The following is a 19,399-nucleotide window of genomic DNA, read 5'->3' as shown; positions in this document are numbered from 1 at the left end:
CTGAGAATTTCGGGAAGGGGTTCATGACGACGATCTCTTCTAAGGAATCATCTGCTTACCTTTTGCTCCTCATTCGGAGATGGAACTTTTGCTGCTTCAGTATGTTAAAGGTGGAGTCTAAATGTACACTGTTAAAGGAGGAGTCAAACTTTGTGAAGGAATATTCAGCTGATAAACATTTTTTAGAGTAATTTTGCAGTGTTCCTCTAGGGACAGGTTGCAGAGGATCACTTGCAAAGGATCTGATTGACTTCTTAGTGAGTAAAACAAAAAAAAACTGCAGTTTCATAACTTCTGGATCCCAGCCTCCCTTTTTGTCTCCTGTGTTTTACTTCTAACCATTTTGTCGTTAATGGAATTTATATGTAAGAAATAGACTTTTAGTTTGCCTAGCGGTCTGACATGGTTAAATAACGCAAGAACTAATAAAGTCTTGGGCTCTGAGCTTACCTGAAAACTTATTATTTGCTATATATTCATCGTTTATAAGGATGGCCCACGTTCGGACGTCTTGGTTTGGCATGCCATCCCTACCCCGGATATTGCGGCCGATCGTGGGAATTTGCTATCTTGCGGGATGGATAATGCTAACGGCTGACTAATGAAGATGGCTCGTGTCGGAAGATGCGAAAAGACAGGTAGATAATAAGAGAATGCAACCTGAGTTTACACCCTATCAAGTATTTGATACGAAAGTACTTGAACGAAATTCAGGATTTACTCACAATAAACACAGTCTAATCTAATATCTTTTGTTAAAAGTCTTAATTAAGGACATCCATTTTAAAAACCCATACTGCCATCATGCGGAACTCTCATAAGAATCCATCATAAGTCTCCATTTGTTTTAAAGTTGAGATCATTTGCTTTGGCTGAACATAGGCCGTGCCGATCATGGGCCAGTTTCCTCTAAGAGGATTTGGCAAAGTTCGGGTGAATTCTTCCACAGGGACTGTATTTTTGTTAAGTGGTATTCTTCTTTTTTTAGCTAAAGATATTATGCAATGAGGAAAAATTGTGAAAAAAGCTTTTATTTTATCTCGTTTTGTTTTTTTGTATTTGTTTATGTCTCAGAAGAATCGTACTATTTAGGATCAAAGAGTAACATTTAAAAACAAAAAACTGGTTTTTTTGAAGGTAGAAAAAGACATTTTAAATATTGTTTGCCAGTATTCAAGTGGAAAAAAAGAAAAAAAAAGATGGTTGTTTCCTAGTCTGAACAATTAGCCTCTCTTAAAGAAGAAACGCAATCATTCTATACTATGTGACTGTAAAAACAGTAACCAAATGAGGGTGTGGGAATTTGGACCCCCTCGTCCAAAAAAGATGGATTTAAGTCTTTTATCTAATAATATGTCTTTTGTGAGACTTGTAGCGAAACCTATTGGACGCCAAGTGTGATAAAGACAAGAAGCCGTCGGTACATTCTTTTGAAGATCGGGAAAAATCGCTTTTTAAGTTGCCTCCTCCCTCCCTTTTCAATAAAACTGTTCCTGGATATCTCAAATCGATCCCTCAGCTATCAGGTAAAACAAGCTAGAATAAGAAAAAAGTTAAAGGCAAATTGACTCTTACAAAATACTTTTTTTTTTTTTTATCTTCGTCTACATTTTATTGTGCCAAAAGAGAGGTATGTAATTGAGTTGACTAAAAAAGGACAACATCGTCAAATGTTAGATGGTGTTGGTGTTTTATTTCGATGATAGCGTCATTCTGTACTCTCAAAAGTTTCCAAAACTCTTTGGATTTGGCTTCTGATGCTCCACCATGTGAGCCGTACTTGTTAGCTGGTTTTACAAAGACAAATAAGTATATTTTCTAGAAATGGGTTTTCTGTAGAGGTACAGGTTTTTGCGAAGAATATGAAGCATAAAAATTTGCCAAGATTTTTGCTGCAAGGGCGCAAGGATTTTTGCAGCTTGGATTGTTTGTACTTATTTTGTCTTTAATTATATTTCTTTACTTTAATAAAGAAACATATAACGAAGTTGCTCAATGATTTCACGTGCAAGATTCATGGGGGAAAAGCTCTAAACATCCCTTCTACTATAACCTAAGAGGATTGTAGAATACAGTGGAATTTATTTGCGCTTAAAGCCCATAGGCCATGGCAAAATATATGAAACAAGTAACATTTAACAGAATTTACTAAAAGTCTCAGATAATTTTCTAAAAATCTAGCTCTATGATCCATTGCAGGACGGAGGAATCGTGCCAAATTTCTTACAGTTATAAAACATTCATCCGCACGCAGTCTCACCAATCACTCAAAATCAAAATCTTCCCTACAAAAAATTTCAATCTTCCCTTTCTTCACATTCACACATCAAGTGATATACACTTTCATTCGAACCTCCACGCTTAGGACAAAAACATAGACCAGCTTTGTCTTTTCTCCCCGAATAAACGTTCTTCTTTGGTCCTCTGACAAACTATCAGCCATCATTTCAACTAATAACTTTATTTCCATTTTATTTAAACCTATCTTAAAAAGATAATGTCACTCTGAATCTTCTTTGACAGACTATAAAGACCCAGAGGTCTTTATTGTATACCCCCTGTAGATAAATGAATATATTGTGACCAATTATAAATTATGAAAAGTAAATGAAACTAAGTATAAAAAATTGTAATAAATAAAAAAACTGTATTTTCAATTTTTTTTGTAAGAAGAGTGCCTATAATATCGAAAAATCTGAAATGATGAAGTTTCAAAATTATTATGAGTAACTATGTAGATTTCCATACAAAACTAATTTGAGCTGAATCGCTTTGTGAACAAACCCGATTTGATATCTTAAAGAAATTAGCACAGACATTTGGATGAAACCTTAAGGAATCGACCGAAAATTGGTGTAATATGTGGTAGTCTGGACATAAAAAAAAAAAAAAAAACAAACGCTAAGTCTATCTATGGAAGGAGGCAAATCTCAATTAAAAAAAATAATTTGCTTTTTACAGCCTACGCCAGTGTTAAAGATCGTCTGGACGAAAGTTTACCTTTGTTTGTCAGCTGTCTTGGAAAAGATTCAAATATGCCTAGCAATGTGTCTGGAGGAAAGAACCTGGACGCTGCTTTAGAAACAAGCCCTACTTCACCTTTATCTGGACCTCAGAGGGCGAATTATTCAGACAAAATGCTTTACATTTATACTTCAGGAACAACAGGATTGCCAAAGGCTGCAGTTATCCGCCATTCGAGGTAACCAAATTTTGCCGTTCAATTTGTTGATGTTTTTATTATTTTATCATTTTTCTCACATCACAAAATTTTTTGATTTTGTTTGCTTTTCATTATTGAAAGATTTAATATTGAAGCGGTAAAAACAATTGCACGTCGCCGTAGTTATTTGAGTTCGAATCTTAGATAAAAATTATCGTTAAGAAATTCAAAATGGATTCAAAATCAAACTTGTCTTACTAGCAACCGAGAGGGTACAGTAATTAGAAATATGAAGAGTGTAAATGTTTGCATAAGGAGTAAATACAATTTCATGATAATAAATCAGAAAACTAAAAAGTCGAAAATAATAAATGAAAATAAAATAGAAGTTATCTCGTTTTCCAAGTGGATCGGGATCTACATAACTAGATTTTTATTACTCGTTTTCTCAAATTCAATGGCTTTTTTCATTTGTGGGTTTACAGCTCAGATCATTTTGATGTAAGTTTCATGCAAAATCCGATTCGTTTGGCGCTCCTCCTTTTCACTTATATTCATAGATTCTCGAAAAAAAAAACTTTTAGACTTTTTAGTCCAATTTGAAAACGAGTTTGAAAATTTATATATTTTATGTTTATTCAATCTAAGCTGTTTTTTCTCTTTGTCAGAGTTGTTTTTCTCTATAATTTTTCTTAATCTAATAACTCAATATTTATTCTCAGAGAGTTTAAGGTATGTCATTAAGAATAAGTAAACAGAAAAAATAAAGAATACAACAATTGTTGGTAGGAAAGTTTACAATATCATAAAAATGTATTTCCACTGAATACAAAGCTTTAAAATTTTTAATGCCTAAGAACAGGCAATCCTGTGAGAGCAGCATTGTCAAACTATAATTATTTGTCATGCGAGACAACTAACTTAAAGGCTCTGTGAAGTCATTTTGGGTCTTACCGCAGTAGTAAGATATTTATTTGTGTGCATACCTGTCATTTAGGTGAATACTAATATGCAGATATTTATGTGCAAAATCATCTCTGAAACTTTTGACAAATCAGACATAGCGAAACTATTTAGCTTTTAGGTGAATTTTTTTTCACTGGTTGCGTCAGCGCTATTTTAAAGTGTCCAGCTCCATTGTAGCTGAACTAAAGTGTAACTGAAGCCCAAGCAACTAAACCACTGTAACTGAACCACCGTGCCACTGTACCACCGTGCAACTGAGCCGCCGTGCAGTTGAACTACCGTGCAACTGAACCACCGTGTAATTGAACCCTCTTGCAACTGAACCCCATTTAACTAAACTCTCGTATAACTGAACCCCCGTGCAATTGAACCACTTTTGCAAACTCTGTTGCAATTTAACCACCGTTCTTACGTTGGGTAAAACACAAGTTCGAATCATTACATGCTTAACCTTGTTGGAAGTGTTTGATTTTTAAAATCATGATACTGTCAAGATAATTAATAATTACTGTCAAGATAATTACAAGATAATTACTGTCAAGACAATTACTGTCAAGATAATTAATAAAAGAGCTCTGTTTTGGTGTCACAAAAACAAAGAAAATTGGACGTCGCAAAATCTTAAAGCCAGATATATTTCTGCTTTTTATGTCTGTTAATGGGGGGTTGCCTTCGCCCTGTCACTGCCTACGGGTTTAGGTGTTTACCATAACTCCTCTTCCTCTTCCATAAAAAACCTTCCCCTAGAAAATATCCCCTCGTGGGAATTACGGTTTTGTAAATTCGAGTTCTGTTATTTTTTAGTTTAGTTGAGAAGTGCCAAGAAAACTGGAAAAGAGGAATTTATGTGTGAGTACCCCCCCCCCCCCCGTGCAAAAATGTTCTTCTCCTGCAAAATCTTCCAGAAACTCTCCCCCCCCCCCCCCTTCAGAAAAATCCCACACGAAAAATGTTCCGTACGTGTAGACCTGAGGATATGAAGTTTAAACTTTCAGGGCATGTTGAAGGAAAGTTAAAAAAAAAGGTTGGAATGCAACGAGTCCTCCTCACATATCCTTTTTAGCTGCAAGCTCCTCATAGACATCTAATCAAAATTCGTTCTCTAGATTCAGAAAGGTCAAACATTTTGAACACAAATGTTTATTACTTTACGTCCAGAAAGGTTTGATTTATCTGAAAAAAAAAGATATAAATTAGCTTTAATGGATCGGATCTTCCTTTTTTTTCAAAAATTTTACAAAAATAAATAAATTTTACAAAAATTCCTTTTTTACAAAAATAAAGCAAAGCTTTTTTTTATGAATTTTCTTGACAGGCGCTCATATCATGACTTAAAGAAAAAAAGAATCAAACAGTTCGTGGATACGAACTGTAAGTAAGGACTGACCCGGGCTCAATAGCAACCGAACCTCTAAAAAACGGAATTTTGACACAAATAGATACATCAAAAGAATATGATTTTTATGCTAATTTCGAATATATAAGTTCCATCAAGTTTATACTTACCTATCAATGATTACGAGAACATTAGCCTAATTTTAGAAAAAAAGGGGAAACACCCCTTAAAAGTAATAAAATCTTAATGAAAATCAAACCATCAGATTGAGCGCATCAAAGAACCTTACTGTAGAAGTTTCAAGCCTATCTGCAAAAATGAGGAATTTTGTTGCTTTTTTTGCCTGAAGTAAGATAACGAATGCGTGTTTATTTGTTTTTTTGTTGTTTGTTTCTTTTTTGTTTCTTTTTCCATGGATGATCTTATCAACCCAGTGGTCCTAGAATATCGGGATAGAGCTCATTCGAACGGAAATTAGAAGTTCTAGTTTTCCTTTTATGTGACCAAAAATTGGAGGATAACTAGGCCCCCTCCCACGCTCATTTTTTCCCAAAGTCACCCGACCAAACTTTTAAGATAGTCATTTTGTTCAGCATACACGAAAAATAAAATAACTATGTATTTGAGGATGACTTAACCCCCGTAGTCCCCGGGGGAGGATTGCAAGTTATGAACTCAGCCCATTACTTACGTATAATATCGTTTATCGGGAAGTATACAGACGTTTTAAAACGATCAGAAATTAAATAAAAAACAACAAGTTTTTTAACTGAAAGTAAGGAGCAACATTAAACCTCAAAATGAACAGAAATTATTGCGTAATGTGAGGGGTTCGCCCCCTCGACAGTACCTCGCTCTTTACGCTAATTTTTTTTATTACTTTCAAAAGAGCTATATATTCTAATTAAACCGCCTTTGCGATCCTGGAGTCATTCTTAGGGAATTGGAACAAAATACGTACTTTAGCGTAAAGAGCAAGGTATTGACGAAGGGATGAACCCCCTCAAATACGCAATAATTTCCGTTCATTTTTAGTTTTAATACTGCTCCTTACTTTCAGCTGAAAAAACTTGTTTTTTATTCAATTCCAACAAGGTTCAATATTTAAAAATTCTAGCTTGTGTTTTACCCAATGAAATTGCCTCGTATTTTTAGAATACTGAAAAACTGAGTTCAGTGGTTCAGTTGCACGGTGGTTCAATGGCACGGGGGTTCAGTTTCATGGGGGTTGAGTTAAATAGGGTTAAGTTGCACGGAGGTTTAGTTGCACGAGGGTTTAGTTAAATGGGGTTGAGTTGCCTGGTGGTTCACTTAAACGGGGGTTCGGTCATACAGGGGTTCAATTACACGGTGGTTCAGATACAGGAGTTCAGTTGCTTATGGTTCAGTTACACTCACACCAAACTGACCATATTTACCAAGATATTATGATAATACCAAATCTGCGAAAATGTCCATGATTTAATATAAACAGTTTCAAATGATAAAATATAATGTTGCAACTTAACTATTTAATATAAAAATTAACATACTTAATAATATATTAAAATGTTATACCAGTATGCTAAATATACTAAAATAATATACTAACTAATAAACTTTTTCTCTCTAGTAATCCTTTCAAATAATTTAAGTGCACAAAAAAAAGTAAGGAAGACTGAAACGAGGATAATACCAGCCAATGAAAATAGTAGACTATAAAGCAAATATTTTGGTCAAGACCTCCGCTTGACCGTCCTCAGTGCACGATAATAAAATAAAAAATTACTGATAAAAATCCAAAGATAATATAAAAAATAAAAACTTGTAAACAAATACAAAACTAAAATAAGAAGACCCTCTCAAAGTCATGGTGAAAGGGTAACCGAATAAAAATATTATTCTGAATGGCAATCCAATTTTTCATTTTGTGCAGAGTATTTTTAAATGCTCTCGAACCGTGAATTAGCATGAGAGGGTTGACTCTAGTTCAGCATTGTGGAGTGACATGCATGAGAGGAAAATTTTCAAGTAAGTCAACCCGTAGTCAACCTGCGTGTGTTCCCCAGGGAGAACCTCCAACAGGTACGACTCTAGTTCGGTATTGTGAAGGGACACGCATGCACGGAGAGGTGTAGCATAAATGGGAGACAGTAACAACGGCAATCAAAGGGGTAAAATTGACTTTGACTGGCTGCCCACTTAATTGGACAATCTGTCTTGGCTTTTTTCTACAATTGGCCACAACTATTCCCTTTTTTAAATTCAAAAATCAACGGTTTTATATACAAACAATCAGAATTGATTAGTTCATTATTAATGGGGCTTAAATACGTTTCTCCAGTGTCTCTATTGAGGGCTACCTTTCGGTGGATATTCTTCTTTTTTTTTATCTCAACTGCCTCCCTGAAAACTTGTATGAGACCTTTAACTGGGGCAACAATGGAGGTGTTGTCAAATACAATGAAATGGTGTGGATTGTCATAGACGTGTTGAGTCAAGGCGGAATCAAAAGTCTCAGGCTTTTGGCGTAGCTCCATAGCTTTATCGATCAAAGACCTGTGTTTGAACAACCTCTCCCCCAATCGCTGGTTTTTTATAAATCAACAAAATCATATTTTGCAACCTAAGCGAATCTGTGATGGTATTTACCTGGGAAGCGATTGGCTTTAGAAAATGCTCTGCATAAACTGAAAAATCGAATGGCCTTTCAGAATTGTATTTCTATTGAGTTACCCTTTCACCTTACTTTAAGAGGGTCCTCTTATTTTTGTTTTTGTGTTTGTTTTAAGGTTTGATTTTTTATATTATCATTGAATTTTTATCAGTAATTGTTTTAGTTTATTATCGTGCACTGAGGACGGCCAAGCGGAAGTCTTGATAGAAATATTCACATTGTAGTCTACGTCTTTCACTGGCTTGTATTATCCTCGTTTCTCTCTTCTTAACTGTTTTATTTTTTGTTTTCGTTTTGTCATGATTGGCCTGTGTGGTCTCAGAAATTATTTAATTTCAGCACAGGGGATATATACTCATATAATAAAGACTGCCTTTATATTTTAATGTTTGCACAGACTCCAAAAGACTGCACATGTTAATGTGCCGTTAGTGACTTCACATGAACTATTTTACTGGGAACTTATAAGAAGATGTTGAGCAGGAATTTCACCTACGCGTCTCAAAATAGCTTTCGCTAGTTTTTTATAAATAGTATATTTATATTATTTAGTATAAATAATAGTATAAATAGTATAAATAATATATATTATTATTATTATAATATTATTATTATTATAAATAATAATATTATTTAGTATAAATAATATATATATAATATATATATTATTTATTTTGGTCCTATAATATATGACCAAAATACCTTATGTGAGCCTTTAATGTTTTATTTATTCATTTAATTTAAAAACATTGAAGTAAAATAATGTTTTATTTGCGAAACAAAATTACTTTCTCTTTTTAGTAGCCTTAGTTTCTATACGTCTCAATATTAATTTAATTTTTTTTCCTTAAATAAATCAAGTTCCGTCAAAAAGGATAGATGGATAATTTTTTAAATTTAAATAAGCAAGGTTAAATATTGGAAGTATAAGAGGAATAGCTTAGGAAATCGTTAAGTCGGTCTTCCCTTAATTTTTTATTTATTTTAACAATGGCTTGGAACTCAAGCAATATGCCTTTCCTGGCGTCGCGCCAGGAAGATCCTTTGGGGAGGGGGGAATACTACTAGGAACTTTGTTTTCCGTAGTTTCAAATAGTAAGATTTATTTTCTTTTTATTTATATTAAATATTTCAATGTATATAAACGTATGTATGTTATATATTTATTGATTTATTGAATATTGATGATTTATTGATTGGAGAATCTTGTTGCGCACTTTGTGATGGCCGTTAGTGAGAAGTGTGGTTCTCAAACTTATTTAGACACTGTATCTCTTTTTACCTACAAAACGTTTTAGTTACCCCTTCTCAGTTACCGGTACTAAGTAAATTATAGCTAAAATATAAATAAAATTGCCAGTCCTAGAGTTAAAGGGCTTTTTTTGTGGCCGGCCGTGTACCCCTAAAAAAATTTGTTTATCCCCAAGGGGTACGCGTACTGCAAATTGAGAACCACTGGCATAGAGTATTTTATCGTGTGATTTATCTACTTGTGGGTTTTACATTCACAACTGATTTCCCCTGATTCGACGCGTGAAATGTCAAGACATAGACTTCATTGCTATGGTATCTACTTCAGTATATTCTTCTATATTTATCCTATAAGCTTTTTATTTTAACTTTTTGAATAATTTTATTTAATTAGATACTTAATATTAAATTGTTAATTATTATTAATTATTAAATAATTTAATAATAATTATTAAATTATTAAGATGCTCAATATAAAATTGTTAATTATTAAATCATTAAATAACTAATAATTATTAAATAATTTAATAATAATTATTTAAACTATTGAAATACCTAAATTTTAAATAATTAAATTATTTACTTAGATACTTATTCATGTGCTATGGAATGTTCAGTCTCACCGGTATGACAAGTGATGACGTTTTATATACACCCTTACCCCTCTACCATTCTGCTGGGGGTGTTCTTGGCTCTGGGATGATATTATTTGGCCCCATTGTGGTCATTAGAAGAAAATTCTCAGTTACTAGTTTTTGGGCCGACTGTATAAAGTATAACTGTACGGTAAGATGTTTAGAGATAGGCAGTGGCATCTATTTTAGCGCTTTGTGTGTTTTGTGATGTCAGTAGTTTTATTTTAGATGCCTATCTGTTTTTGCGTGAAAAAGCCTTCTAGTAAATTTGATTGTACGCAATATGGTTTAAACTATTAAGAAGGTTACACTGAGTGGTCACAACATAATACAGTTTGGCATGATGCTAATTTAACAGAATTGTACCGTTGTTATAAATTGAATAGGAGTAATGCCCAAATAAAGGTGTTATTTTTTTGTAAGTTTGAAAAAATTATGGCAACCAGTGTTTACTTGTTTGAATAAAACGGGGGTTTGGTAGATTTATGCTTGTTTGTATCAAATCATATTTTTTTTAGCTATTTTATAACATAGTTTTGTATGAAATAGTTATAACTATTATTATAGATATTATTACTATTTTATAACGTGTTATATAACATAAGTGCACCCTTGAGGGAGAGGGACGGGGTAGGATAATAAAAAGGCGAAAAATACATTTTTGTGTCGTGATGTTTTATTTTTCTTGGGGAAATCCTATCTGTGGCCCCCTTCCCACAAGTATGAAGAAGGTTTTGAATTATGTAAGGTTGAATAAAATAACATAGATATTCAACTTTGTGTTTATCTGATAGATACCTCTTTGCTGCCACTGGAGGCTATTTTGCCATCGGAATGAATTCCTCAGACGTAGCCTACGTGCCTCTACCTCTGTATCACACTGCTGGTGGCATTTTAGGTGCAGGGATGATCTTCTTTGGACTAAAAGTTGTATTACGAAAAAAGTTTTCTGTTTCCAACTTCTGGTCAGACTGTGCTAAACACCAGTGCACGGTGAGACTTCTGTTTCAAGTATTGATGCTGAATCGGATAATTTTCGCTAATTGGTCTAGTAAACTCTACCAAAACCTTGGGCAAATACAGGATTTTTTTCGGGGGGGGGGCATACAAAAGACTACAAAAAGTATCAAGTTTTTTAATGTATTTTTTTGGGTTGGGAGGGGGTCACACCTGGTACCCCTACCCACCTTCCAGATACGGCCATGTCCCAAATATTTGGAATAAACCACGGTTTTGCCATCTCTATGTTTATCTGTTATCTGGTATCTCTGATTATCTCAAGTTTAACCACTTGTATGCTCTTCGATCCACGCATGGCTTACTTTGGACAAGCCAAACCGTCTTGTACCACGAGTGCCGACTTCCGTCACACGTGGTAGGTACGCGTCACCGGGTGTACGCGATTTTTGAAAGATGGCAACCCCTCGTGATTTTAGCTTACTAGGTCAATTGGTAGAAATTAAACCGATTTGGCTTCAATGGTTTCAAGGCTGTGCGTTATGTGCTGGGTTAATCTAGAGAAAGCGTGTGCATATTTTGTTTTTATGTCTCCCGTTTTCTTGGTTTACATTGAATTTATTTGCGACTCAGTGACAGGATCCACATTTAGTGTTGTGTGCGTGATAAGCAAAGGCTTCAATTCACGAAAATGAAGGGGTGGGGCGAAATGTATTTTTCCAAATTTATGTGGGGAAATTTGTTTTTTTTTTCAATTTGTTTTTTACGAAAATTCAAAAAAGCCATTTGAAAAATTGAAAACAGTTATTTTTCAAATTTTGAATGGGTCACAAAGCTAGAGGGGCACTCCCTCCTCCTTGCAATAGACTCCAAAGCCACTGGTGACAAGGACGATGATTTTCATTAATATTATGTTAAGATTAAATCATGCAATTTGGTTGTGTCCCTCGACTAGATTTTCACAAGAATATTGACTTACTGGAAATCTATTGGCAAACAATCCAAAGCCATTTTATCAACCTCATGGTCACACTCAGTGTTTAGCCCCCCCCCCCACTGCCTTAAAAGGAAAAAAATGTACACTGGAATACCCTCCTTTTTGTAAATGCCTATATGAAACGGCCTTTTCTATTTCGAGGATTTCCCTTCCGAATGAAAATGCTAGATAGTGCTCTGCATTTTACAGTTTTACCCTCACTACCTGCACGTAAGAGGAGAGGGATTCTCATCATCCAACTATACTGTATGACTTATCAAACGTTATGACTTTTTAAGTATGAGGGGGGAGAGTAAAGTTGTATCCGGGATTTTCGTTTGGGAAGGGGCTTCAAATAATCTTTACAAAACACATCAAAAATTACTTTAACTGCATTTTGCTACTTTTTTGTAAGTTAGACCAGAATTTCGGGAGGGGGTTCAAACCCGTTCCCCCCCTGGATACGGCCTTGGAGGGAAGAGGTTTGAGAAATGCTTTTGTTTTTCCTGGAAAATTTTCCATTCTTTCTGAATCCTACAGAAGTTTTTGCTTTTGATGTATTTGATCTTACAGAGGGGGGGGGATTAAGTTCTGCAGAAATGACTACATTAAGTTGATGCTCCGTATTCGAGAAACAATAATAGACCTTCCAAGTTATGGATGGAAGTTTTTTGTAATCGAGAAAATATCATAAGAAAGGAAAATAAATTTCACAGTCGAAATTTCGAACTTTCTAAAAAATGAATATAATTAATCTTATGTCAAAAAGTTTTGGTCGACGAATTTAACTTCATAAATTTCAAATCATTGGTATCAGCATTAAACCGTGTTGTTTTGGTGCAATGCATTATAGTATATAAGCAAACTTTGATCTTCAGAACTTCAGTTGCAATCTTCATAAGCTGCCCGAGACAAAATTTTTTTGGGAGAGAGGCACAGAAACTGATCCTTGATTCCTTAATCTTACCTCCAAATAGGCTCATCCCAAGGTTGATAGGAATGACTGATTGGCAGAACTTTGCTGTTCTATGACTGAATTTTTGAATAATTTAGGACTCCCACGGTATCATTAAAGTTGTAAAACCCTTCCACAAAGTTTCATACAATGAAATTTATCCCGTTCAAACAAGGATTTTACATTTTTATTGTTTATTTTAGCAAATATTTTAAATTATTTTCTAACGAGAGAAATGAGTGATCGCTCAGCTTCAGTATTCTGCATTAGTAGAGTATTGCATGAGGCTCTACATTAAGTTCTACTTCTGCTATTGACTAAACTTTACTTTCTTGAAAAATTAAAATAAAGCTCAACTTGTTTCCAACAGTCAACAAAGTCATGTGAGGAAAACGGTTTTTTAACTTTTGGGAAGGCTTTATTCACTTTAAGTAGTGCGCTGAAGATGTTAAAAGTAGAATAGCCAAGGTCTTGGGTGTCTTAGCAATTGAAAAAAAGTATGGAAGAATAGGAAAATAATATCTGTGAACTAAGTTAGAATATTGAAACTACAGTGATATCAGTGGTTTAGTATGATTCTGAAGCTTGAGCGCTTCGATAAACGGAGGAGGATCTGCTAGATGTTTTCGAGAGAAATTGCCTTCGGGTTGTTTTGGGATACTCCAGTAGTAAGCTGTATGAAAACTGTGGGCCAATCCAGCTTCCCATGGAGATGAGATGGCGAGGATATGGTTTGCGGATGAAGGAAGACAGATTGTCAAAGATTGTCCTTGGCGGCCAACTGCTTAGGGCCAAACGAGAAGCACTTTGTTCCTGAATGGGGTGGGAGGATGTCGCAAGGAAAGATTTAACGGGAATGTAAACTTCTTTGAATGGTGTAAAGAGGGAGGCTTTGGATGGATTGGTACGGAGGAGGAGCGTATGTAGCTGTGTTGGCCTCAGGTTGCTTTGTGCTTCATTGATTTGTTAATAGTAGTAGTAGTTTATTAACTTTATTGACGCCGTTGGGGCCGTTCATAACTTTAAAAAGTTGAAAGGTTTGTTCTGTTGTCATCTATCACCCTGAATGTGTACAAGCTCTGATCTCTGGTTTGAGTGCAGTTTACTTTTGAGCAGTTATCATTTACGAAACTATCGAGCAAAAACATAAGATAATAAAATATCCGCCACTGCTTGTAAACAATGCTATTTGAATTAATATAGCCGATTGTCCTTTTATATTCTTTCAAAAAATGTATGACTTTCAAATGTATGACTTCAAAATTTATTCAAATGATTCAAATGTATTCAAAATGTATTCAAATGTATTCAAATGGGTTCAAAAATGTATTCAAAATGTATTCAAATATATTCAAAATGACTTCAAAATGTATGACTGGTTATAACGTCAGTGACACCAAATGGTGGTGTGGCAGGGGAGCATTTCCGCACCTCTTCCTAGACAGAAAAATACGCTTGTTTGGTATGTCGATTGAAAAACACCCTTTTTAGTATTTTCAGTGGAGAAAATTGAAAAAAGATCGTCTCCTTTCTATATTTTTAAAAATTCATTTTGTCCCTCCTCAGAAAAGAAAAAGTCTGTGAATTGGTGCCACTGTATAAAATTATCCTAAAATGAACACAAATCTCAAGTTCATTATAAAAGAAGCAAAAACAAAGATTTTGAAGAACGGTTTAACTTTAAACGAATTTCCAAAGTTGTATTTTTAACATTTTACCATCTGACAACTGGTAAATGATTGCCTGCTGGGTCTTTTTAAATCTTAGGATTTGATGTATTTAATGGCTTTGACCTTGGGTAAATTTACTTTTAAAAGATATATCGTGGAAGAAAACTTTTTCCTGGTAAAATGTTCAAAATTGTTCTGTTGTAAGCAAGAAAACGAAGAGAGACGTAAGCTTCAGTTTGGCGAGCTTTTTTTTCTTCTTGTTTGACGTCAGAGTTGTCAAAATTTGGGTAATGCTTTAGCTTTTGGGGCTTTCAGTACTACGTTTCGCCCTTAAGCTGCATAATTTTTGAGATCATTGACAATACTAACAGATTGAATTTTTATTGAACAGTGTTTTCACAAAGAAAATTCTATTTGTCTGAAAGGAGTTATCTGATTCTTAAAAGTGTGCAAAATATGCTGGTGTCCTTTGTGAAAGCTGTAATCCCTGTTATGTTCACAGAATTGTAACAGTGTTTAGAATCGCGTTTTATATCAGGCGAAATAAATGGAAGGGTTGTTTGTAACTGGACAGGGTCTGTGTTACCGACCCTAATGAATATTTAGATTTTCTTTAAGTGGGCAAGTCTATACTGATAAATAAGGCGTCTGTTTTGTACAGTGATATCTGTCTGAGATATTCGATGGTATAAACAACAAACCTGTCAGTTTTTCTTTACATTGGGCGGTTAACTCTGTTCAAACTAATCCTTTATATTTTATATATTAAGTTACTGTTGTCATTTAATCTTCATTTTAAACGTTCTAATATTTTGGGACCATACAAAGAACGAACAGTAAGTACGTCCTTGGATGCCTCAGGTCTTAGTTGTAGTGTCATAATGCACAGCCTTTTAACTTCAAAAGCATCACACAAAAATTCGATCTTGTCCGTGTGCAGGGTTGGAAGAACCTTTGGGACATTTGTTTTATGTTGTTACACCGAGTTTGATTCTGTTTGACCTTGTTGCTAATGCCTTCCCCTAAAACGATTGTTTTCACTGTAATGAATAGTGCATGAGTTACAAACATATAATATGTTGTGTAATAATATAACGTATAACATTTGTTAAGCAATTTTTAAGGGAACATTGCTGCCCTGAATCAGTTACACCCTCATCTTCTAAGCGTGCTCTCTTTAAACTATCAAATGTTTTTATATGTATGTATGTATGTATGTATTTATAATTTATTTTTTTCTTCGAAACGGGTCCATATATTTTGAAAATGAGCTTCCTAGTATTTTCTGGCCTAAAAAAGCGATCTAGATTAGTCCTGAGTTTGAGAAAAGTCATTTAGAGCCTTAATCTTGGAAAATAAATCATATGCGGTTAGAAGATAGTACAAAATTATATTGGAATGAAGGAATGTGTTAGTTTAGCTTACGTGAGTCTGTGAAGGATAAACAGGAAGGAGGAATTGAATTAACTCCCTGATGACTTTGTTGAATCGAAATTGCTGATTTTAGAAAGCTGATTCCCTAGAAAGAAGTGCTATTTTAGCGTCTGCAAAGATACACTTGAAAAAGAAAATGAATTCACGCCAGAATGTCTTAACCACCCTAGAATGGAATGAAGTTGTTTTGATTACGTGAAGGATAAGCAGGAACGAAGAATTGAATTCATATGAAAAATCATGTGTGTTATGTCATATTTATATGCAATAAAAGAGTAAAATTACATAATTTTTCAGAGATGTCGTACTGTTTTTAGTATCCATGATGCATACAAAATTACAAAAGATGGCAAATGGCTCCGAACTGCTGAAGAAAACGGTATGGAACAAGAAACAGCAAAAATAACATTACAAATCACATTGAATTGCCAACGAGTATGTGACTTAAAGCTAAAGAAAACACGATAATCATCCTATTATACAAGGATGATCATCCTATTATTGTATGTATACAGGCCGAGTCGACATTGTCTGTCATGAGTCAACCCAAAAATCTCGATCATCCCTAAAGTTCTATAGCTATTTATCTTAGTATCTTGGATGGATGATAGACAATCTATCAACAAGCGAAAATGACATCATTTTTATACATTTCTGAAAAGGCCTTATGCCAGCTGTGCTTCTCTCTCCAGTCTTGGCTTTTTTCACATTAGCCGTGGATTGTTGGCAACTTGATCTTAAATCAAGATTTTGAATTAAATTTAAAATTAAAATCAAGTTTCCATTAGTGTACCGTTTTTAGTATCGATGACGCATTCAAAGTTTCAAAAGATGAAAAATGAATCCGAACAGCTGAAGAAAAAGGCATGAAACAAGAAATTACAAAAATCACTTTGAATTGCCAACAAAAATGTGACCTTAAAACCAAGAAAACACGATAATCATATTGAGTATTTCAGTTACTTCAGAAATTACAATGGAATAAGGAACTAGTTATTTTAGCGTCTGTAAATAATAAACAGGAAGGAGGAATTGTATTCACGTCAGAATTTCTTAATTCAACTGAAATATCTTATTTAGTACCCCATAACTTGAAACTAAAGAATAAAACGAAGATTGCGCCAAAACGTAAGTTAGATATTTCAGAGGGCTTAGGCATCGGAACATTCGTAGTTGTTATTGGATTAGGTAACAGCGCAATTAAAGCAAAAATATGACGACTTGGAGAAACTAAAACAGAAGTTTTTTTGTATCTATTACGTTATGCCAGATTACACATTATTTGAATGAATCAGAACACCCAAAACAAAAGGTATATAAAAAAGTTTTAGGTAATGATGTACAAAATTCAAGCGCAAACATGATCTGCGGCTAGAAGGTATGCGACAACAACCATTACAACGAATCCCAGATGAAAATAATGGACAAAAAAAAAATCTGCGGTATGAAGAAAAATGACAGGGATGATCAAATCGGATCGTAAACAAAATCTGCGGTTACAAGAGAAGCAACAGTGAGAATCACAACGAGTCCCAGAAGAAAACAAATATTATGAAATGGATGTACCAGAATTTCTTAATTCAATTTAAATTTCTGATTTGACACCTTGTGACTAAAAACTAGAAAATAACGCAATGATTAATCTAATGCGTAATTAGATACTCAGATATATACAAGCTTGTCGTGTGCCAGGGTGGTTATATTCTATATACTGTATATTTACGTGCTTCATTTGAAGTACGTAAAATAAAGAAGACAATAAATTATATGAAGTTTCTGGCATTTACATATTGGAATACCAATTCAGTATAGTGAAATATTTTTTTCGACAAGCATTTGTTGATCTTATTTAAGTATATTTTCATCGAATATTTTTAAATTTAGATTTACTTAATTCTTAATTTCACAACACTGGTCCGTCGACAAAAAAAATTTTCTAAAACTCGGAAAAGCTTAGGGTCAAAACCTGAATAACGTCATTTTTCGCCAATCGTTTAAGTGATCACTCTGATGTCACATACATAAATGTGGCATCAAATAGCAATTAATTGTGGTGTAACCCAAAATTTGTCGAAGGAGTCTTTAAAGTAAGAAAATGTAAAGAAATAAGTATTCGTCATTTTAGATACACTTTTTTCTGTGGTGCTGTTCATTGGATGACTAATTCCAGCAATGACGAAATAATATATAATCCTCTACCATTATATCACACAGCCGGGGGGATGGTAGGAATCGGACAAGTTTTGCTGTTTGGCAACACTGCTGTACTTAGAAAGAAGTTTTCTGCTTCACAGTTTTGGATTGAATGTATAAAATACGAATGTACGGTAAGCAACCTCCGATGGCATGTCTCAAGGTGGCTGGTCTCCCGTAAATTGTCAAAGCACAGAGAAACAGAGGGACTATCTGTAGAAAAATCTTGCGACTATAAAAATGTTTCTTTTTACTGGCTTAAAATATCAATAAGATTACAGGAGAACCAATAAGGTTTAAAATAGGCGAGGTTAACTTCCTTCCATTCTCTTATATACGCTTGGGAAATAATGTGACTGGCTTACGAAAATACGTCACAGACGTAAGTCAATGAAATTGAAGAACTCTTTTTGCTATGGTACTATAGGAAAGTAATCTCTCTATTTCTTTTTAGTCAAAGCTTCTTCATTGGATTGTTGGGCTTCAAGAATATATCTGAGCAACTTTTTTTCTATTGTAGTGTATTTTTTTTTCAAAACCTCCGTGTTTTTTTTAGTGTATTTTTTTTTTTGCTGTTTCAAAACCTCCGGAAATTAATTTATGTTGAAAATATGTTGACTACAGTTTCTAAGTAAAAGGTCATTAAATGTTGCTTTTATAAAATAATTCTCATAAAAAATACAATGTAAATGGAAGCACTCGAATCTGCATGTTGGTCTTTTACGTTTTACGTGTTTATATATATTTTGCTTTTCATTGGCTAATGTTTGGGGTACAGTCATTTGGTATTTAATGTTGTCTGTGATATCTAATCTAAGGTGTATTAAGCCTTTAATCTTATATGACCACCAGCAGGGTTTTATCCGGGATTCTTGTTCTGGGGTAATTTTGTTCATGTGGGGGGGGGGGGTAATCCTTATAAATCATAAAAGAAATTTGTTTTCTTGCATTTTTGTTGCGTTTCTACTAGTCGGACAAAAATATCCGGGAAGGGAGTCCAACCAGGCACCCCCCTGGATACGGCCCTGATCACGAGGTATTTACGAAGTCAACTTAACTTTCCTTATTTTCTGGTAACTAATAGGTTTTTCATGTTTTTTTTTGTTTGTTTTTTTTTTGTCTTTTTTTAGTTCGTGATTCTCATGTTGTATATCGTGGAAGAATCACTTTCACTGATTATCATTGGTTTGTCACGTCACGAAACGTA

General features: G+C 34.2%; 1 protein-coding gene across 5 annotated transcripts in view; it reads left to right on the top strand.

The window, feature by feature from the left end:
- LOC136040527 (long-chain fatty acid transport protein 4-like) overlaps positions 1–19,399 on the top strand; it is a 139,691-nt gene that overhangs the window by 77,425 nt on the left and 42,867 nt on the right. For 3 of the 5 annotated variants that reach the window (XM_065724706.1, XM_065724709.1, XM_065724710.1), the window contains 2 exons: positions 2,962–3,202; positions 18,125–18,326. In XM_065724706.1, the coding sequence (XP_065580778.1) occupies positions 2,962–3,202; positions 18,125–18,326 (443 nt within the window). Of the gene's footprint in view, positions 1–2,961; positions 3,203–9,959; positions 10,159–10,801; positions 11,001–18,124; positions 18,327–19,399 lie in introns of all 5 variants that reach the window. The other 2 variants (XM_065724707.1, XM_065724708.1) reach the window with 2 other exon arrangements.

The sequence above is a fragment of the Artemia franciscana genome, chromosome 21, assembly GCF_032884065.1.
Source record: "Artemia franciscana chromosome 21, ASM3288406v1, whole genome shotgun sequence".
In the NCBI taxonomy this organism is placed as follows: Eukaryota; Metazoa; Arthropoda; class Branchiopoda; order Anostraca; family Artemiidae; genus Artemia; species Artemia franciscana.
Note: the sequence above shows the minus strand (reverse complement) of the source record. Positions and strands in the feature narration are given on the sequence as shown.